Raw genomic sequence first — 20,526 nt, 5'->3', positions numbered from 1 at the left:
AATATTCAAAATAGTTATTTAATGTAAAATCGACTGAACGTGCAGAAAAGTGTCGTTCGTACCGTGCGTATATTTGAGCTTGTTACACCTTGTTGTAAAGTGAATTATGTCACTGTGAAGAACAATAAAGTTATTAAACAAACAGAAATCTCAGAACTTGTTTGGACTTTACACCTAACATAAAAAATGATATCTTCTGAGTTTTTATTTGTCACGTATATTCATCTGCACACGTTAGGATCCACCCTGTGTGTACGGAGTTTGCATGTTCTCCCCGTGCTGCGGGGGTTTCCTCCGGGTACTCCGGTTTCCTCCCCCAGTCCAAAGACATGCATGGTAGGCTGATTGGCATGTCTAAAGTGTCTGTAGTGTATGAATGGGTGTGTGAGTGTGTATGTGATTGTGCCCTGCGATGGATTGGCACCCTGTCCAGGGTGTACCCCGCCTTGTGCCCCATGCTCCCTGGGATAGGCTCCAGGTTCCCCCGTGACCCTGAAAAGCGGTATAGAAGTTGGATGGATGGACATTAGGATTCAGCGTGTAACATTACATCATGAAAAATCCATTCACAGTTTGTGACCTTGGCACAGAGTCTATCTGTGTGTTTTGAGAAAGACCAAGGAGAGAACGCAGAGAAAGACATTTTGAGCTTATTAAAACCACATTATGATTGTATATACTTTTTTAATTTTATTTGTCTGAATGTCTTATCTAAGATATTTCACTTTTTAAATTTTGAAGTAGTTCCAAAACAAGACATTTAATTCGAAAACATTTAACAATATTTTTATTCGGTGGCGGAAATAAGTATTGAACATTTTTTTTCTTTCAGTAAATATATTTACAATGTTTTTCCAAATGTTCACCAGCCATCAGTATTAACTCAAGAAATCCAGGAAATATAAAGAATTCACAACATTAAAGTCCATAAATAAAGTTATGTGTAATAAAGTAGAATTTAACTCAGGAAAAAAGTACTGAACACGCTAAGGAAAAGCAGTTCTCCAAGGCAAAGTCAGGCAAGGAACCAGCTGAAATCCATAAGTAATTATACCCCCTATCTGTGCAAATTAATCTCAGCTGGGTTAGTAAATTGATGGTCTATAAAAAGGCTTTTTGACATAATCACATATTGACCAGGAGTCAGAATGAATAAACCCTAATTAAATTATACAAACAAACAAATAAATAATTAGAATTTTTTATTTCTTCCAAATTGTTAATTATTCTCAATACCTATATTGCTTCAAATAAAGAAACAAATAGTTGAAGTACAATAACTCCGGAAGTACAGTAAAGTCCTGTCTGAATTCTGTTACTTGAACTGCTCTAACTTTAATACAATGTCTTGTCTAATACATACAGCTGAGTGCAAAAATTTGTATACCCTTAGGGGGGAAAAAAAGGAAAATGGAAAGGCATTTGATTTGTTGTGCGTTTGGTTTCTCACAGCTCCTTCATCATTACATGGAACAAAAATGGTTAAATAAATAGAGCTTAGATATTGAAACAAAATAAAATCAGTGAACATATACAATAGATTATGATTTGCAAATGTTTGTAACCTCCCTTCATTTTTGTAGATATTAAAATGACAATAAACCAATGAACAATAAAAATAAAAATAAAAATAAACACTTGGCAGTTTGCGGGAAAACTAATATATTGTGATGCAGATTGTTTATTCTAATCATGATATGATTTTTTTGTCATATTGTTCACCCCTATTCAAAGGCAGTCTTTTATAACAGAAAAGCATCTGTCTTTATTTGCCTCGCTGCAGTGTCTCATTTCACATTTCTCTCCACAACAAACCCATCATGAGACATTACTACGTGTACTACGTTGTTTTTTCCCCCTCTCTCTCCATGACAACAAAACTTTGTTGCCATGCCTCAAGTGGTCCATTTTTCCACAGCTGCCTTATCTCGCCAGCTCGTCCCTCGGCTGCCAGGAGTGGGCGTTTCCAGAGGGGAAAAGTGGGTCGCCGTGCCATCTGATCCGTGTCAACACATGCCCAGCTGACCCTCATTCCAAAACAGATCAGCAGCGCTCAGCAGCAATGACTAACTTTCTGGAGGAGCGGCCATTCGGCTCGCAGTACACCAACGTCTACCTGTCCATCTTCGCCCTGTTCTGCTTCAAGCTCTTCGTCAAGATCAGCCTGAACATCCTCACCCACTTCTATGTGGTCAAAGGGAACCGGAAAGAGGCAGCACGCATCGCCGCAGAGTTCTACGATTTCGGCCAAGGGCACAGTAAGTGATCCGAGTGTGTCTGAGACACATGCAGGGGGTTTGGGAGAACTCAGGAGAAGATGTTATGCCTTTCTACAAGCCTTCATACTCTTGATGCAGGTGTGTGTGTGTGTGTGTGTGTGTGTGTGTGTGAGTGTGTGTTGTGCACATGTGTGTGTGTGTGTGTTGTTAGAAAGTGTGTCTGTTTACAAATCTATTACGAGTTTGAATCATACAGGATTGTCAAACCTTGTTTACATCAGGTCATGTGGGTCATGTGCATGATTATATAATACTCCAGGGTGCAGTGATTGGTCATTTTAGGTGATCAGGACTGGATGGAAATAAAAATACAGAGCCAACTTGTGTCAATTTTTCTGCTGCAAGTTTCAGGATCTCAGCGTGAACCTACAGAAACTCTAAATAAGGTTTGGTATAAAGTCTCTAAATAAGGTTTGGTGTGATTTCTAGTTAGAGAAAAAAATGCTACATTTTCTTGTATATAACTAAAATCGACTGCTTTCGGTGCGATTTCATGACTCATTAAAATGACTGTCATGCAACAAGTATATTGACAAATAATTTTAACACTGATGTTAAATCGACAAGTTTATGACTCCTGTATTATGAAGATTTAACTAATAATCGAGAGATGTTACTAAGGATTCTCAGAAATGGAGGCTGGTATTTAAATAGTGTTCAATTCCGCCTTAATCCTTAGATTGATATATATATATATACAGTCCCCTCTGAAACTATTGGAACGGTAAGGCACATTTTGTACCAAACCTCCCAATTTGTAAGTGAGCAAGAATACTGACAGGTGTTTCTTGTTACCCAGGTGTGTCCTGTTAGAGTGATTGTTTAAACAATAAATAGCTCTGAACATCTACTCTTGGTTTTAGCCTTCAGTTTCACCTGTGAATATGCATTTGTTGTTAAAAAGGATAAACTAACATGAAGGTCAGAGAGCCGTCTATGGGAGAAAAGCAAGCCATTTTGAGGCTGAGAAAGAAGGGAAAATCTCTCAGAGCCAGTGCACAAAGATTGAGCATTGAGCCAATAAAACAATTTGGAATGTCCTAAAAAAGAAAGAATCCACTGGTGTACTGGCAACCAGACATGGAACGGGTCGGGCAAAGAAAACAAACGCTGATGACCGAACATTGTAAGAACTGTGAAGTAAAAAACAAAAACAACAGTTAGTGACATCATCAACAACCTCCAGAGGATAGGAGTGAAGGTATCACAATCCACTGTTCAAAGAAGACTTTGAAAGCAGAAATATAGAGGCCATAGCACAAGATGCAAACCACCCATCAACAGTAGGAATCGTAAAGCCAGATTGGAATTCACAAAGAAATACAGAGATGAGCCACAAAAGTTCTGGAAGCAATATTAACCTCTACTAAAGTGATGGAAAGGCCAAAGTGTGGAGAAAGAAAGGATCTGCTGAAGATCCAAAATATAGAAGCTCATCTGTGAAACATGGTGGAGGTAGCGTCATGGCTTGGGCTTGCATGGCTGCTTCTGGAACATTCTCACTAATCTTTATTGATGATGGAACTCATGATGGTAGCAGCAGAATTAATTCAGAAGTTTACAGGAACATTTTGTTTGACAATTTACAGAGAAATGCATCCAAATTAATCAGGAGGAACTTCATCATGCAGCAGGACAGTGATCCAAAACACGCTTCCAACTCAACAACGGGACTTAATCAGGGTGGGAAAGTGGAAGGTTTTAGACTGGCCAAGTCAATCACCAGACCTTAACCCAACTGAGCAGAATTTCACTTCCTCAAGGGGAGACTGAACAGAGAAACCCCCCAAAACAAACAACAGCTGAAAGAGGCTACGATAAAAGCCTAGAAAAGTATCATAAAAGAAGAAACCAACAATTTGGTGAAATCAGTGAGTCACAGGCTTGATGCAGTTATTGCAAGGAATATGCAACCAAATATTAAGTTTTATTTACTTCAATTTACTTCAAGACTTAACTGTTCTTATACTTTTGCTCACCTAAAATTGGGTGGTCTGATGCAAAAGGTTCTATGTTTTATATTGTGTAACACATCTAAATGTAAATACCAGGAAATATATATAGCATAGCGCAAACAAATGAATTAGCCTTGTTATTCCAATAGTTTTGGAGGAGACTGTATTTTTTAAAATATTTTTTTATTTGAAGATTGTGCTGACATGAGAGTAACAAGCCCAAAATAAAAGTTGTTTTTTTTTGTTAAATCTGAAACGTAAGGCTGCCTTAAGTCTCATTCCCTTCCTTCCCTGCCTTAAGTTGAGGCATTCCCCCGTATTAACACTCCTACCAGAGCACGCTCATGTGCCAAAGGTTGGTGTCAAGGGATTTTATGTGCCTACTAACTTAAATAGTGTTTATATATAAAAATAAACTTTACAGTGGTACTGCTATAAAGTGTACAGAGATGATCTTGATCAAAGAGACACTCATTGCTAAGACGTGAAAGGAAACCGTGTATTAGCTACAGCTTCTTTGGACCTCCAGACGAACAATGACCTTCAGTAAATGAATGTATACAACAATCAGCCATATTGCTGACGACCCGTAACATTCGTCTCACGTGACTCATCACATCACAATGGAACAATTTCCCTTTTAACATGACGCATCCTATCAAAGAGGCTGAGTTATTTCTGTGCTGAAGATTAAAGCTGAGCCATAAATAGCACAACCAGCCGTATACACACTGTAGGTCAATGGGAAAGTAAACACAGGCTTTAAATAGTCTGCATGTTTATCTCTGTTATAAATGACCTCACGCCATTACTAACATTAGCAACCCATTGCGCATCGGAACGCACGAAGGTAAACGTCAAATCTGTGATTTCATTGCTTTTTGTGTGGCTGAATGTTGTCAGGAAACAAGATATTTTTAGTGCTTTCAAAACACTGCTTCGTGAAGCTTGGAAACTTTTGCGAATCTTTTGTTTTGACAAAGTGGGTCGGCACGTGTATCAAATTGGGCAAATCACGTGATTTCAGCAAATGTGGCTTCGTTACATCATTCCTGTTTCGAAATGTTTCGAAATTTCCATGGTTCGCTGTTAGGGGGTGTTGATCTCCAGGTGAACCAATGAACCAGTCAGTTTTATTATGTAGGTTTATAAATCTGAAATGATTCACTAGTGTTTGGACTGATCCATGGTCTGCTCGCATCAGGATTCCTTGTTAATCATTTGGCGTGAAATCCCAACAAAGTTCCTGATAATATAAATAAAGAAGACGTGGCTAGATGTTGTGGGTTATTACGTGGGCGAGAGAGAGTTTGGACAGTTTTTCACCTTCGTTTTTCAAGACTAAAATGACCTATAGTTATTCACATTGAGGAGCCTACATGTTACAAAACCAAGCTCATGTAGTTGACAGACAGATGTTAAAAACTCAACACATTAAAAAAAAACAACACAACAGTTACACACTTCACCGAGGATTCGAACCCAAGGGAGCAGTGTACCAGTCGCGAACACTATCGGCTCCCCGACACATTTCCCTGTTTGACACAAACAACATGTAGGTTTTAATTCGTCAATGCTTGTCTGAATTGTTGTCAAGGTTGTTCCAGATCAACACCTGCAATTGATGACTAGGTGTCACCATGGAGACGGGTGTCTGATTGTTTTGAAGCCTCGACACAATATGACACGTTTGCTTCAACTGCTTCAGTGTTTCACAAAGTCTCGCTCTGCCCACCACTAGATATTTTAAGTGTGTGAGGTTAGGTAGCTATGCTATGTTTCACTGGCACTGTGTTCAATGTGTTGACAAAGAACTACTCCATTTTGCTGTACTCGTTACTTCAAAAAAAAAAATTATTGATAGCTGTGATGCAACTCTGACATTCTCCATATAGCCAAAGCAATAAAACCTCTCTTACTGACCAGCGCTAACCTTATTTTATTAAAATATTAGCCATATATATTAGTCTTTTAGAAATTTTTCAAATAGTCTGAGATAAAAGTTGAAATTCCTGATGCTTCTGTCTCGTTTCCACCATCACTTTGCCTTTACGATTGTGTGTATAAAAGACGTAGCATCTCCATGCTAACTGGTTTAATCATTTACCTCACACATTAGCTAGGTTTTAACAGGGCAACATTACTCTGTCAGCTAGCTAGCTAGAGCTAAAGTTGGCTCCGTGACAAAAAGAAACAAGAATTTAAAGAAATAACCGCTTCTTTTCCTCGTTCGTCTTGCGTATTTATTTGATAAATGTTTACTTTGCAGTTTGTGCTAATGTTAATTTAGTAAAATGTTAGCTATACACTTTCTTTTAGTAATTTACTAAATAATCCGAGTGAAAAGTTCATATTCATGATGTCTGTGCTAACACCTACATGCTAACTGGTTTAATTTACCTCATACATTAGCTAGGTTTTAACACGGCACCATTACTCTGTCAGCTAGCCAGCTAAAGCTAAAGTTGTCTCTGTGACAGAAAAAAAAAAAGGAACAAAACTTTAAAGATATAACCGTTTATTTTTCTTGCTTATGACTTTTCCTTTATTTCTCAAGACAATCCAAATAACAATGAGTCAATTTGGTCCAAAATATATGATATGTAAAACTTTAATATGTAATAAAACAGAAATACTCGATAATAAAAATATGAATGAGGACGGATTCCTGTGCAGTAAGTTATATGATGTAGAACATTGTGAGGAAAATAACAACTTTCGCATCCTATTGAACGCTGTAATGAATAAAAGGCTTCCAGCGCGCGTTCCCGCTATCAGGCTTCTCTCCCTGCGTGCGCGCTCCCGTGCCCCATCGTGCTCGCGCTCGCTCACGTTCTCATTATAGCGCACAAACAAACATGCCTGAAGTTCCCGGCGCGGAGCACGAGCGCTCCGGAAATACGTCCAAGAAGAGAAAGCAGGAGTATTTGGACGAACTGTCCGCTAGGAAGAAATCTCGCTGGGGGATATTAACTAGCCAGGGTGAGTGCAGTGTGATTTTTCTCTCTCACTGTTCCCTTTAAACAAATACACTGCGCATGAGATTTGTGGGTTGGAAAGTGAAGCAGATGTGGAGCTCGTGCACATGTTAAACTGGAGAAGGGTTCCATTAGTGATCAGTGAATGATCAGCCCATCACTAGGTTTGGTTTGTTTACATTAGGAGAAATCCACTAGAAAGAGGATGGCTGTTATGCAATAACATCAACAACGTAAGCATGGTGCATCTGATATGGAAAGCCTACAGGTTCAAAAATATCTCAAATAAGTAAATAAATAAATGACGTGTGCCTGACCGGTGGCATGCTTTAAAGCGTCATTCAAATCAAAATAAATGTTTCGGTGCTTGTTGTACCTTTCCCTTAGTGTTTTAGACATCAGTATGATTAGTTTATTTAGAGAAAAAAATAGCTACAACAAATAATAGAAGCCCTCATAGAATTTGTAATGGTTATAATGGGAATTCTCTGCTGACTCACGACTGTGCAGCAATGCACAGCTCCAGTCACATCATCAAGTTCGCCCATGACAGGACCGTGGTGGGTCTCGTCAGCAAGAACAACGGGTCAGCATACAGAAGCGAGGTGCAGCAGCTAACGGACTGGTGCAGAGCGAACAACCTGTCTCTGAATGTGGACAAAAACAAAAGAGATGGCTGTTGACTTCAGGAGAGCACGGAGCAACCACTCTCCTCTGAACATCGACAGCTCCTCCGTGGAGATCATCAAGAGCACCAAATTCCTTAGTGTTCACCTGACGGAGAACCCCACCTGGTCCCTCAATACCCATAACCAAGAAAGCCCAGCAGCATCTTTACTTTCTGCGAAGGCTAAAAAAGCCCATCTCCCACCCCTCATCCTACCCAAATTCTACAGAGGAACTATTGAGAGCATCCTGAGCAGCCGCATCACTGTCTGGTTCGGAAATCGCACCGTATTGTATCGCAAGATCCTGCAGCGGATAGTGAGGACAGCTGAGAAGATCATCGGGGTCTCTCTTCTCTCCATCATAGACATTTACACCACACGCTGCATCTGTAAAGCCACCAGTATTGTAGACGACCCCACACACCCCTGACACACACTCTTCACCCTCCTGCTGTCTGGAAAAAGGTACCAAAGTGTTCGGCCCTCACGGCCAAACTGACTAACAGCTTCTTCCCCCAAGCCATCAGACTCCTCAATACTCAGAGACTGGACTGACACACACACTCATACTGAACTGAACACCATCCCACTCCAATTGCAGTATTTGCACATTCCTGCATTGACTCTATTTCATTTTTGCTGCTTCTGTACTTATAAAAATATCATATTACATTTCTTGTCACTATTATAATCTTTACCTAGCTGCTACTGCAATAACTGCTATGTCCATATTTAGTAATTTAGTAATTTGGTGAATATCAAGTCATAACATGTTATGTTTACATTTATACCATTTAAAAATTATATTGTTATTATATATTATAATGTGGGTCATTTTTCTATATTATTTTGAAAACTTATGCGGTAAAAATATATAAAAAAAAAAAATTGAACATAAATTATGCGATAAATGGTATGCATTTATTCAGACTTTAATACATAGTCATTTAACCAAAAATGTAGGTAACACGTTACGATAGATTTACATTAGATGACTAAAAGTAGAACATGGTGATCGTTAACATTTCATCCATTATGAAATATTATGAAATCTTGAATAGTATTTCAGCAGTGAATCATTTTGACAGCACTATTACACACCATAGTTTGTCCCCGTTGGCCTTCCATACAGTCACCTAGCCCTCTTTACTCTACATGGAACCTGATTGGATATTTTTACACTCATTTAACTTGAAACCTTGGATGCTTGGTTTCTGTGTTGATTTTTATATATATATATATAACTGAATTAGATAATTTAGAACAAAAAATAATACAATGTGTGATCAAATGTGAGATGAGCCTGAGCAGTTAGTCAAATTTATCTTATCTGATTAGGTTATCTAAATACAAGTACACTTTAGTACACTTTGTTTAATCATTTTTATGGTTATTAAATACTTATAGGTTATTGAAATGACACATTTAAAATTTCAGATCAACAGAGAGAAATTTTAGGTTTAGGATTCTGTCACAGTACTACGTGGTTTTATTTTTTTCTCCAGTAAAACACACCTCATTATAATGAAAATATATTTGCATTTATGGAAAGACGTACTGATCTTCCTGACTACATCTGAACCTGTTTGATTTATAAACTCTGCACACATCAGTAAGAGTTTGACCATGACCTCTGAGTCGCATTAGGATTTAATTGTGTTCAGCGTTCAGCTCTTCAGCATTTGTTTACTTCACCTAGTCCACTAATTAGTGCACCTTATCTGAATGCACTAGCTTATTTGCTGTAAATAGCAGACTTGGGGACGGGCATGGGAAATCTGTGCTATGTTTAGTCCAGGACATTTGAACCCGTCATAGCAAAGTCATTCTGCCAATGACACGAAAGTGAAGAGTGCTTCAGTGTGAAGGAGGAACGCGGGCTGAGAGCACTTCATTAATCAGCCTTAGTGTCTCGTGTACATTTCTAACATTTGAATTCATAATTACGGCAGCAGAAAACATCTAGACCCAAGTGTCTGTCTGTGATTTTTTTGCTTTCTTAATCATGAGCGCTTATAAGCGTTAATAAGCAGTAAATATGACACTTAAACACCAGATACGACCCCTGGGTGTTTACTAACTGGAGCTGGAGATTCTATCTGCAGTAAACCCAGGGACTGAACACTTTCTAGAATAATAATGAGCTTCCATTGATTCAAAAGAAAGGACTCCTTAGTAAAGAGAAAACTTCCCAGAATACCTCAGTGCTGCAGGAAGCCCAGTAAGAGTTCTGCGTTGGATCTGTTGCTGGGAAAACTGGGCCGCTGTTACCAGTGGAAACCTCGAATTATTAGTTATTAATATATTATTTCATTTATATAGTTAATGAATAACTTATGTTACTTAATTAATTAATTAGGTTTTTAATTTAAATATTTTTTTTGCTTTTGGTTTAGCAAGACCAGGGTAAAGAGGTTTCTTTCTTTCTTTCTTTCCTTCCTTCCTTCCTTCCTTCCTTCCTCCCTTCCTTTCTTTCTTGCTTTTCCTTCCTTCTTTCCTTCCTTCCTCCCTCCCCTCCCCCCTTCCTTCCTTTTCCTTCCTTCCTTCCTCCCTTTCTTTCTTGCTTTTCCTTCCTTCTTTCCTTCCTCCCTCCCCTCCCCCCTTCCTTCTTTCCTTCCTTCTTTCCTTTCTTTCTTTTCCTTCCTTCCTTCCTTCCTTTCTTTCTTTTCTTTCCTTCCTTCCTCCCCTTCTTTCTGTCTTTCTTTCTTTCTTTCTTTCTTTCTTTCTTTTCCTTCCTTCCTCCCCTCCCCTTCTTTCTTTCTTTCTTTCTTTCTTTCTTTCTTCCTTTTCCTTCCTTCCTTCCTCCCCTCCTCTTCTTTCTTTCTTTCTTTCTTTCTTTCTTTCTTTCTTTCTTTCTTTCTTTCTTTCTTTCTTTCTTTCTTTTCCTTCCTTCCTCCCCTCCCCTCTTTCTTTTTTCTTTCTTTTCCTTCCTTCCTTCCTCCCCTCTTTCTTTCTTTTTCTTCCTTCCTTTCTTTCTTTCCCTTCCTTCCTTCTTTCAATCCCATTTTCACCAGTGCCTTTAATTAATTCTTTAAAAATATGTAATCGTATTAAATTATATTTAATGTATATTTACGTATATAAATGGATAATCTAGACATTCCTCTAAGTGATAAAAATAGTTTAAAAAATAGTTCAAACACAGATGCTAACGGTTTACCAACATTTATCAGACAAGCCCCAAGTTTATGTAACGCCGCACATTATTCAGACGATCTACAAACACGTCTTCTCCATGGAGAATAAAAATGTCACGAGTCACAACACTTTTTGGAATCAAGCCGCATTCTATCCGAGACACCGAGCACCGGACGGGAGTGTTGATTAATACGGTGATGTTTGAATTGAGGATGCTTGGACTACTGACTACTGATCGGAAAGTCGCTACTGATCAAACCCCACCACTGCCTAGCTTCCACTGCTCGAGCAAGGCCCTTAACCCTCCAGTGCTCATTGTACTCTATAAATGAGATCAAATGTAAGTCGCTCTGGATAAGTGCACCTGCTAAATGCCATAAAATGTAAACAAATGTTAATTAATATACAGAGATACACCGTCATACTCCTATATCATCAGTATCCAAAAAAAAATGCTTTTGCAGCGTAAAAATGACGGGCGTGCTTTCGTTCGCAGGCGGTCATGTCGTACTCGTATCAGTGGCTAGACGTGCCGTGGGGAGACGGAGACATGGGTACGTACAGTGCAGAAAGCTTTTTTTTAAAAAATTTGTTTTACAGAGGGGTGAGAAATGAGCGTTGTGTAAAGGTTTGGCATTTGCATGTGGACACTGCCAGGTGGACATCGTACTATATATAGCTAGCTGTCAGAGGAGAGGAATCCACAGGGGAATATCACAGCCTGACTTTGGCTGCTCAAAAGGCCATGTTTACAGAATAGACCCACAAAATCTGTGAACAAGTTTAAACCTAACCTGAGTTCTGTCTTCGATTCAGTGGAGTTATTTTCCTGCTAAAAGTACACCAAAGGAAAGAATTGCAATTACAATGTTACGGATCGTACGGAGACGTTTTAATGTAAACGATATCACTTGGCTTTGGAAATTAGAGAGGCGTCATTTTATACAGCTAAACACATTGCTACACATCGCATAACTTGGTGCCGTGACCCGGATGACACACTTAACACGGACTGTAAGGTCTCTGGTGAGTTCTGAACCGAGAGAAACGTTGCCTGGATTCTCTTCCTTGAACTGTAGGAGAGAAGAAGTCAGGATTATAGCAGGAGCAGGTATCGTCTCAGGGATTGAGGGATGACCGGTTGTTTTGTTGTGTCTGATGTTTGATATCGTTTGTGTGTGTGTGTGTGTGTGTGTGTGTGTGTGTGTGTGTGTGTGTTATAGGCTCATGGGCGGACCGATCTCCACTCCATGAAGCGGCAAGCCAAGGACGCCTTTTGGCCCTGAAAACCCTGCTCTCACAGGTGTGTGTACACACGTGAGTACACACACACACACACACACACGTGCACACACAATTTTCATTTGATATGCATTTCCTCCCGTCAGGGTTACAACGCAAACCTCGTTACCATCGATCATGTGACTCCACTGCACGAGGCGTGTCTGGGCGATCACGTGGCGTGTGCCAGGGCGCTCATCGAGGCCGGCGCTAATGTAAGTCCGTACACGGGCATGGAAAATACTTCTTTCTGATTGGCTGGCTGTCCGTTGGCCGTTTCACTGCTGTTCTGTTCATTGATGACTAAAAATACATTGATGTTGCAATGAGTCTATAGTGTTTTAATGAATGAATGAAGTTTTTAATTAAGAGTTGCAAGAAAAGAGCAAGATCACACCCGAAGAACTTGTACGGCAGACTCTCCATATAAACGGTTTTCTGTAAGGAGATTGTTACAGTATTAACCTTTTTATGGAAGGAGTCTCCAGTGTCAGCTCTTTTAGAAAGCTTTAATTTTTCTGACATCTTCAGGAGAGAGGAGTTTGCACTTTGCAGTTTCTACATACTGTAGCATGACTAGCTTCGTTTGTTTTTGTCTTGTTAACTTCAAGAGAGAAAAACAGAGAGGCTGGGGAGGGAACGACTGTTTATAGCTGCTATAACGTAAGTGAGAACAGGAACTAACTTGTTTCGTGGACATTCCACATCATTAAATGTAACCATAACTGGATAACAATTATGACATGCCATTCCTTAAGAAGTTTAAAAAAAATTGTAATTGGTGACAGATTTCTGTGGTGTAAGAGGAATAAAACACTCCAGAAGCCATGTGCAAAAAATATAAGAATACAATGGACTGGATGGACTAATATGAGCGTGATCTTCTATAAACTAAAAAATGTCTTTTGCCTTTTACAGTTATATTTATATAGCGCTGTATGTATGTAAGAGATCTTACCACCACTAGTGTGTAGCATCCACATGGATGATGTGACAGCAGCCATAGTGTACCAGAACACACACCAGTTATTCAGGGGGGATTTCGCCAGGACACCCTGTGTGCCCTGGCTTTTTTAACGACTACAGATGGTCAGGACCTCAGTTTAATGTCTCATCCGAAAGACAGTGCTGTTTTTACAGTACGGTGTCCCCCGTTACCATACTGTGGCATTAGGCCCCACAGAGACCACGTGGTGAGCACCCCCTGCTGGCCTCACTTATATCAGCAATCTTGGTTTTCCCCAGCAGGTGTCCCATCCAGGTACTGTCCAGGCTCAACCCTGCTTAGCTTCAGTCGAGAACTTCAGGGCGATATGGCTCTGGTATCTTTTATGAGGTTCTTTGTCAGTAGGGAAAATAAACCCCTATATAAAGCTCCACGTGCGAGATGTGACACGCATGGCATCATGAATTTAGGGTCAGGTGACATTAAACGAAGTCTGAATCTGTGATGATTTGGGGTGCCATGTCATCTGCTGGTGTTGGGGGGGTGTGTTTTAATATATCGTTCAGATTTGTTTCGTAAACAAATCTACGCTTTAAATGCAAAACATGAAGGTGAAAAAAAAAGTCTGGGGGTTGGTTGTGCAAACAGAATGTGTATGATGATGTGTACTGATCCAGATGTGTGTGTGTGTGTGTGTGTGTGTGTGCTAGGTGAACGCTACTACCATTGATGGTGTAACCCCTTTGTTTAACGCCTGTTCTGCGGGCAGTGCGACGTGTACAGAGGTTCTGCTGGAGCACGGTGCTAACCCACAGCCCGAGCCGTGCCAACCCTCACCGATCCACGAGGCCAGCAGCAAAGGTCACCATTTCTCACCTAAAAAATGAAAATGTGATATATATGTTTTTGGGTTTTTTTTACCCTGAATAGTACGCCACTAACATCAGCTTTTTGTTCAGGAAGGACGGCGTGTGTGGAGGCCCTGATATCATGGGGGGCAGATGTGGATTACGACATTCCTCACTTAGGAACACCACTTTATATCGCCTGCGCCTCCCGAGAGCTACAGTGCACACAGAAGCTTCTAGATGGAGGTCTGGGCAACAAATCCTGTATATACGAAGACCGCTGAGTTCACCGTTTTCAGTTTCAGAGAGTTTCCTTCTTTCTCGTCGTATATTTTTGTTCCTTTCTTGAAAAGTTACGTTCGATACTCTCGGCACAGATTTAGTTCCATACCTTTTACATGTAATCCTGTGGGAAATGGTTAAAAGGTGGAGCACTTCCTGTAGGATTATGTGTAAAATGTGCACTGATGTTCCTGTAGCACTGAGATTTATTATTTTTTTTCTTAAATGGAAAAAAGTTTTCAAAAGGGTTGTCGTGGAAATTAGACAACACTCGTCGACACTCGTCCTCTGGAGGTAAAAAGGTTTATTACAGAAAGATGGTTAATACAGGATAGAATAAAGCAGGATAGAATAATGAGAGCGCTCTGAAGTGCTCGTGCTGAACCACTACTATATATGAAACGCAGAGCATGACATAATTCTGTGTACCGATAAGAAGCGGTTTGAGGCAGTTCAAACAGGCTTTGTTTTAGGAACCTGGAAGATGTTTAGATGAACCTTGAGCAGAAGAACATGTTTGTGTCTCTGTAAGCAGATAAATATTCTGTACTGATCTCAGTGACATGACATGGCCTTCTTAGGCGTTATCCTCACATGAGAATGAAACAGAACAAGAACAGACTTATTACAAAGTAAAAATGAGTAATTTCCCTCACATTATAACTTCAAAATATCAATAAATGTACATTTTTTCTTTGTAGTCCGTGAGCTGCTACTATGGAAACGATAATGTATTCGAACGAGCGCATTAATATAAACCTACGCTTCGCAGCTTGCGTTACAGATGGAGCGTTAACCAGATTCGAGAATGTAACAATTCTGTGATATGACTGTCAGTAATATTGTGTTGTAGTTAATAGATTAAATCAAAAGAATCGTTCGCTGCCGTGAACAGGGAACGCTACAATTTACTTCGCAGGTGCGAACGTACAGAAGGGGCGTTTCCTGGACACGCCGCTTCACGCCGCCGCGCAGAAAGACTGCCCCGAGATCGTCAAAGTGCTGCTGGAGTTTGGCGCCAACATCAACGCTCGAAACCTGGAGCTGCAGAGAGCGGTGGAGACGGCGCCCCCTAGCAGCCTGGCAGAACGCGTGTTACTGCACTACGAAGGTATACGCTTTGTTATTCATACAATGTGTACAGCTTTCACTGGAGTTCTCAAAAACACGGTAGTTGATGTGGTTTCTGACTGCGCACAACACACCGCTGTCTATAAACATGGACCAAATGACGTCACAGAGATAAAAACAGTCATAGTGATGTCACTTCCTTCCTTAGCTTTATATCAGCGTTAGGGGGCGTGGCCTAAAGTGTGAAGGTGGAGTTAGTGTGGTAGTACTGATAGTGAAGCATACAGTCTGACACACTATGTTAGCAACGATGCACAAGTAAACTGTATGAGCTCGTTAATTGTGTGTTTGTGTGTGTGTGTGTGTAGTTACTCCGCGCTCTCTGAGTGAGTTGTGCAGGTTATGCATCAGAGAGTATCTGGGACGCACGAGGCTTCATCTCATCCCTCATCTCAGACTGCCACCTCTGCTCCACAGATTCCTGCAGCACAGATAGACACCTGGCTCTCTCTCTCGTTCTTTCTGCCTCTCTCTCTCTCGTTCCGTCTTTCTGTGCCCTTCTTTCTGTCTTTCTCTCCCTCCACCTGTCCACTTTGTGCCTTTGTGTCTGTTTGTCTCGTAAGGTCTACCTATATTATTCTACATCTGTCTCTGTCTCTAACTGTCTCTCTCTCCATATATCTCTCTCCCCACCTGTTTCTCAGCACCTCTCTCCGTCTCTTTCTCTCTTTCTTTGCATCTTTTAACAACTGTATCTCTCCACCTGTGCCTCTCTGCATCTGTCTCTCTGTCTTTTTCTGTCTGCCCATCTCTCTCTGTTTCTCTCACTACCTGTCTGACTCCACCTGTCTTTTACTCCACCTGTCTTTTACTCCACCTCTCTTGTCTGTCTGTTTCTCCAAATATCTCTGTCTCTCCATCTGTCCCTACCTGACACTCTATCCACCTGTCTCACCAGCCTGTTCCAGTCTGTCTGTGTGTGTATCTGTCTGTCTCTCTCTGTTTCTCTCTGCCAATCTCTACCAGTGTCTATCTTTCTCTCTTTTATATTTTATCTCTCCTTTTATCTGTATTTGTGTCTTTCAGATTTCTTGTCGTTCATTTCGTTTCTCAAATGCATTTATTATCGTCTTTGCAGGTGCATCTCAAAATATTAGATTACCGTGGAAAAGTTTCCTGTAATTTAAATCGAAAAGTGGAACTTTAATATCTTCTAGATTCTTTAGACATAAAGTGAAATATTTCAAGCTGTTTTTGTTTGGTTTTGATCTCGATGATTACGGCTTACAGATCATGGAAACAAAAAATCCAGTATCTCAAAATATTAGAATAAAGAGTTTAGAGTAGAGAAATGTCGAGCTTGTGAAAAGTGTGTTCATTTATGCGCTGATACTCGCTGGGGGCTTGAATCCTTTTGCATGAATTACTGCGTCGACACGGCGTGGCATGGAGGCGATCATTCTGTGGCACTGCTGAGGTGTTCCGGAAGCCCGGGTCGCTTTGATAGCGGCCTTCAGCTCGTCTGTATTGTTGGGTCTGGCGTCTCTCGTAGATTCTCTATGGGGTTCGGGTCAGGCGAGTCGGCTGGACGATCGAGCACCGTAACACCACGGTCAGTAAACCAGTTACTAGAAGTTTTGGCACTGTGGGCAGGTGCAGAGTCCTGCTAGAAAAGGAAATCAGCATCTCCATAAAGCTCGTCAGCAGATTGAAACATGACGTGCTCTAAAATCTCCCGGTAGACGCTGCATCGACTCTCGACTTGAGAAAACACACTGGACCAACACCAGCAGATGACATGGCACCTCAAATCATCACTGACTGTGGAAACTTCACACTGGACTTCAAGCAGCTTGGATTCTGTTCCTCTCCACTCGTCCTCCAGACTCTGGAACCTTGATTTCCAAATGAAATGCAACATTTACTTTCATCTGAAAAGAGGACTTTGGACCCCTGAGCAACGGTCCAGTCATTTTTAAAGGCTCAGGAAACCTGTGCAGGTGTTTGGAGTTAATTAGCTGATTAGCGCTCTTCTCAGGTCGACATTTCTCTATTATAATTTCTTCCTTCTAATATTTTGAGATACTGGATTTTTTATCTCCATGAGCCGTAAGCCGTAATCATCGAGATTAAAAAAATAAAAAAATAAAAAAATAATAATAATAATAATAAAGGCTTGAAATATTTCACAGCTTTTGCACGATATTTGAATTTTTTGAGATGCACCTCTATAACACAAAGCAAAGAATTGCTTGCTCTTGATTTGAATATGATGTCTGTTAAAAACATAATGCTGTTTATCGTGTGAAAATCCACAATGCTTAACATCACTCGGTGTTCATTAGGAAGTGTCTCACACCACGTTCACGCTAGTGAGTGAAAAAGCGACTGTTTACACTTCCACAAGATCTTCTCTAATTGATGCAGATTGGTTTTTAACTGATGAACTGTAGAGCGCTGGAAGAATGTAAAGCACATGCTAGTTTGTATTCAGTGCTTACTGTACGTACGCCATGTCCTTTACGAAGTGACACTGGTTTTTCTTCTTCACATTTTTCTTTCTTTTCTTCCTTGCTATGAGGTGACATCAGCGACTCGTTTGCTCCTAAGGCGAACGCGGGTAAGATCGTCGACGGTTCCGTCTTCCTCTGAAATCCGTAATATAAAACGTGACCTAAAGCCGTATTTATAGATAGCGTTATCTGTCCTTCAGGCAGTTAATTAAATGTGAATGTCAGTGGTGGAAATGTCAGCACAAACTCTTCTCACATCTCACACGGTTTGATCTCGTGGTGTGTCCAACCTGCCGAGTGTGTAATCACAACATGATCGCGACCGTACGGTGTTTTACTGAAACGTCAGCATGTCAACGAATATACGGGAATAAAAAAATGGATATGTTTAATGATGTCATTACTTTTGTCTTCAATCATTTTTATTTGATGTTATTTACCAATTGGTTTGGGTGAAAAAAAGTGGATAAAAAAATAAACCACTGAATAACATTCTCATGTCAGATTGTTTTAATGTGTAATGAATAAAACACTTTTGTTTGTTTCTTTTTTCTTTTTTTTAGTTACCACCCCAAGGTTGAATACCAAATGTTTTATTCCTCTTATACCATATCGATTTGCCAATGGTTACAATCTTATGTCATAGTATACTATATTATATTACATTAAATAATATTATATTATTATACTATACTATACATCGTACATAGGGCGGCTGTGGCTCGGGTGGTAGCGCGGGTTGTCCACTAATCGTAGTGTTGGCGATTCGGTTCCTGTCCCACATGTCTCCACATTTCAAAGTGTCCTTGGGAAAGACACTGAACCCCAAGTTGCTCCTGATGGCAAGCTAGCGCCTTGCACGGCAGCTCTGCTACCATTGGTGTGTGTGTGTGTGTGTGTGTGAATGAGAACCAGTGTAAAGCACTTTGTAGAAGCTCTAAGGTTAAAAAAGCGCTATATAAGTGCGGACAATTTTTTTTTTCTTACTTTTTAACCATTTATAACTACATTTAATGCTGAGGAACATCCACAAATCAGGTTAGTTCCTGTTCTCACTTGCGCTATACAGGGTGTCCCCAAAAGTCTCCATACATAAGGGACTATGCACCCCAGCACCATGACGGTCGTGCCTTCGTCAGTGGATGTTCGTGGACGTCCACTTCTCGGTTTTCCGCATCACTTCCAGTCTTTTTGTATTCGTTAATAAGTTTGGCGATAGTGTCGTGTGTGTGATGTTTCTGCCTTGTTTCCTGTTAAAGTCCATCACAACCTTGCGACAGCCACGAGAATGATTTCTATACGTTCTTCTTTTGTCAAAGGCATTCTTTCATACTTAGTTTATATTATATATATATATATATATATATATATATATATAAGTATGAAAAATTTCGCAAGCCATTTTGCTAAATTGTTCATTTCCGCTATGTATGGAGACTTTGTAGAAGGTATAAACAGTCCCTCACCAGACTCTCGCTAAGACAAAAGAAACCCCAAAGCTTTTCATATTTCTGAGAGACCGCTGATTTAATTTCTGAGAAAGTGTTCTTTTTGTAGAGCAGTGGCTTTCTCCTTGCAACCCTGCCATGCACATCATTAGCATTACATTACATTAGCCAATGTGAGAGAGGCCTTTAGTTGCTTAGAAGTTACCTTGCTTTATCCCTATTGAGCGAGCCGGTGGTGACGGTGGCGAGGAAAAACTCCCTGAGATGATATGAGGAAGAAACCTTGAGAGGAACCGGACTCAGAAGGGAACCCGTCCTCATCTGGGGAACGACGGATAGTGTGAGAGTAAAAGAAAGTTCATTATGGTGTTTCTATGAAGTCTGTTTGTTGAACTAGTCCACTGTTCACTAAAGGAGACCTGAGTGTAAAACTGCATGTGGTAATTGCAGTCCCAAGGCCATCGCAGCAACCGTAGATCCAGCAACCACAGCGAGAACATCCATGTGGAATTGACGTCCAAAAACCATGGACTTCAAGCAGCACCAACCTCAGCAATCTCCAGGCTGCACTGCTCGGGGTCGTCCTCAGTGTCAGAATGTAGCCTCCAGTTGATGATCGCTCCATCCTGAAGTAGAGCATCAGGATGGATCAGGCAGGTCCGGAGAGCAGAAAGGGTCAGCATCACTGGCATCTCCATAAAATCATGTGTAGCTCGACAGAAGGAGAGAGGGAGAGGGAGGTACAGGTACTTTCACCCATTTGATTCTTCAACATTTAGAGGGCTCTAATGCTTACGCACATCTACTCTTTGTAGATTTTAGTTCAGCCTTTAACACACTCCAGCCACTTTTACTGCGTGATAAACTTGCAAAGATTCATGCAGATCCTTTTATTATTAATTATTAAATAAATCTTTTCTTTCTTAACAAACGTGTGAAAGTAAACAATCCCCTTTCTAATGCCAAATCCATCAGTACTGGTCCTCCTCAAGGTTGTGTAAGTTCTCCCATTCTCTTTTCTTTATATACAAATGATTGTCTTAGTAGAAACAAGAATAATTACATCATTAAATACTCTGATGACACTGCAATATTAGGTTTGTTAGATAAAAGCCAGGA

At 40.4% G+C, this 20,526-nt stretch overlaps 1 protein-coding gene across 4 annotated transcripts; it reads left to right on the top strand.

The window, feature by feature from the left end:
* Positions 1-2,014: 2,014 nt before the first annotated feature.
* asb5b (ankyrin repeat and SOCS box containing 5b) lies at positions 2,015-18,354 on the top strand. Of its 4 annotated transcripts, none has more exons than XM_017462978.3 (8): positions 2,048-2,258; positions 11,515-11,572; positions 12,242-12,321; positions 12,407-12,514; positions 13,956-14,106; positions 14,205-14,339; positions 15,295-15,486; positions 15,815-18,354. In XM_017462978.3, exons 1-8 carry the CDS (start codon positions 2,187-2,189, stop codon positions 15,940-15,942), a joined length of 924 nt encoding a protein of 307 aa, XP_017318467.1. In that variant the 5' UTR covers positions 2,048-2,186; the 3' UTR covers positions 15,943-18,354. The 4 variants fall into 4 exon arrangements, with proteins under 4 accessions (XP_017318463.1, XP_017318467.1, XP_017318472.1 ...); XM_017462986.3 differs by lacking the exon at positions 2,048-2,258 and adding an exon at positions 7,088-7,216; XM_017462974.3 differs by lacking the exon at positions 11,515-11,572 and having other exon boundaries at positions 2,015-2,258.
* Positions 18,355-20,526: the final 2,172 nt, after the last annotated feature.

This window comes from Ictalurus punctatus, chromosome 3, assembly GCF_001660625.3.
Source record: "Ictalurus punctatus breed USDA103 chromosome 3, Coco_2.0, whole genome shotgun sequence".
Classification (NCBI taxonomy): Eukaryota; Metazoa; Chordata; class Actinopteri; order Siluriformes; family Ictaluridae; genus Ictalurus; species Ictalurus punctatus.
This window is presented reverse-complemented; position numbering and strand designations above follow the sequence as displayed.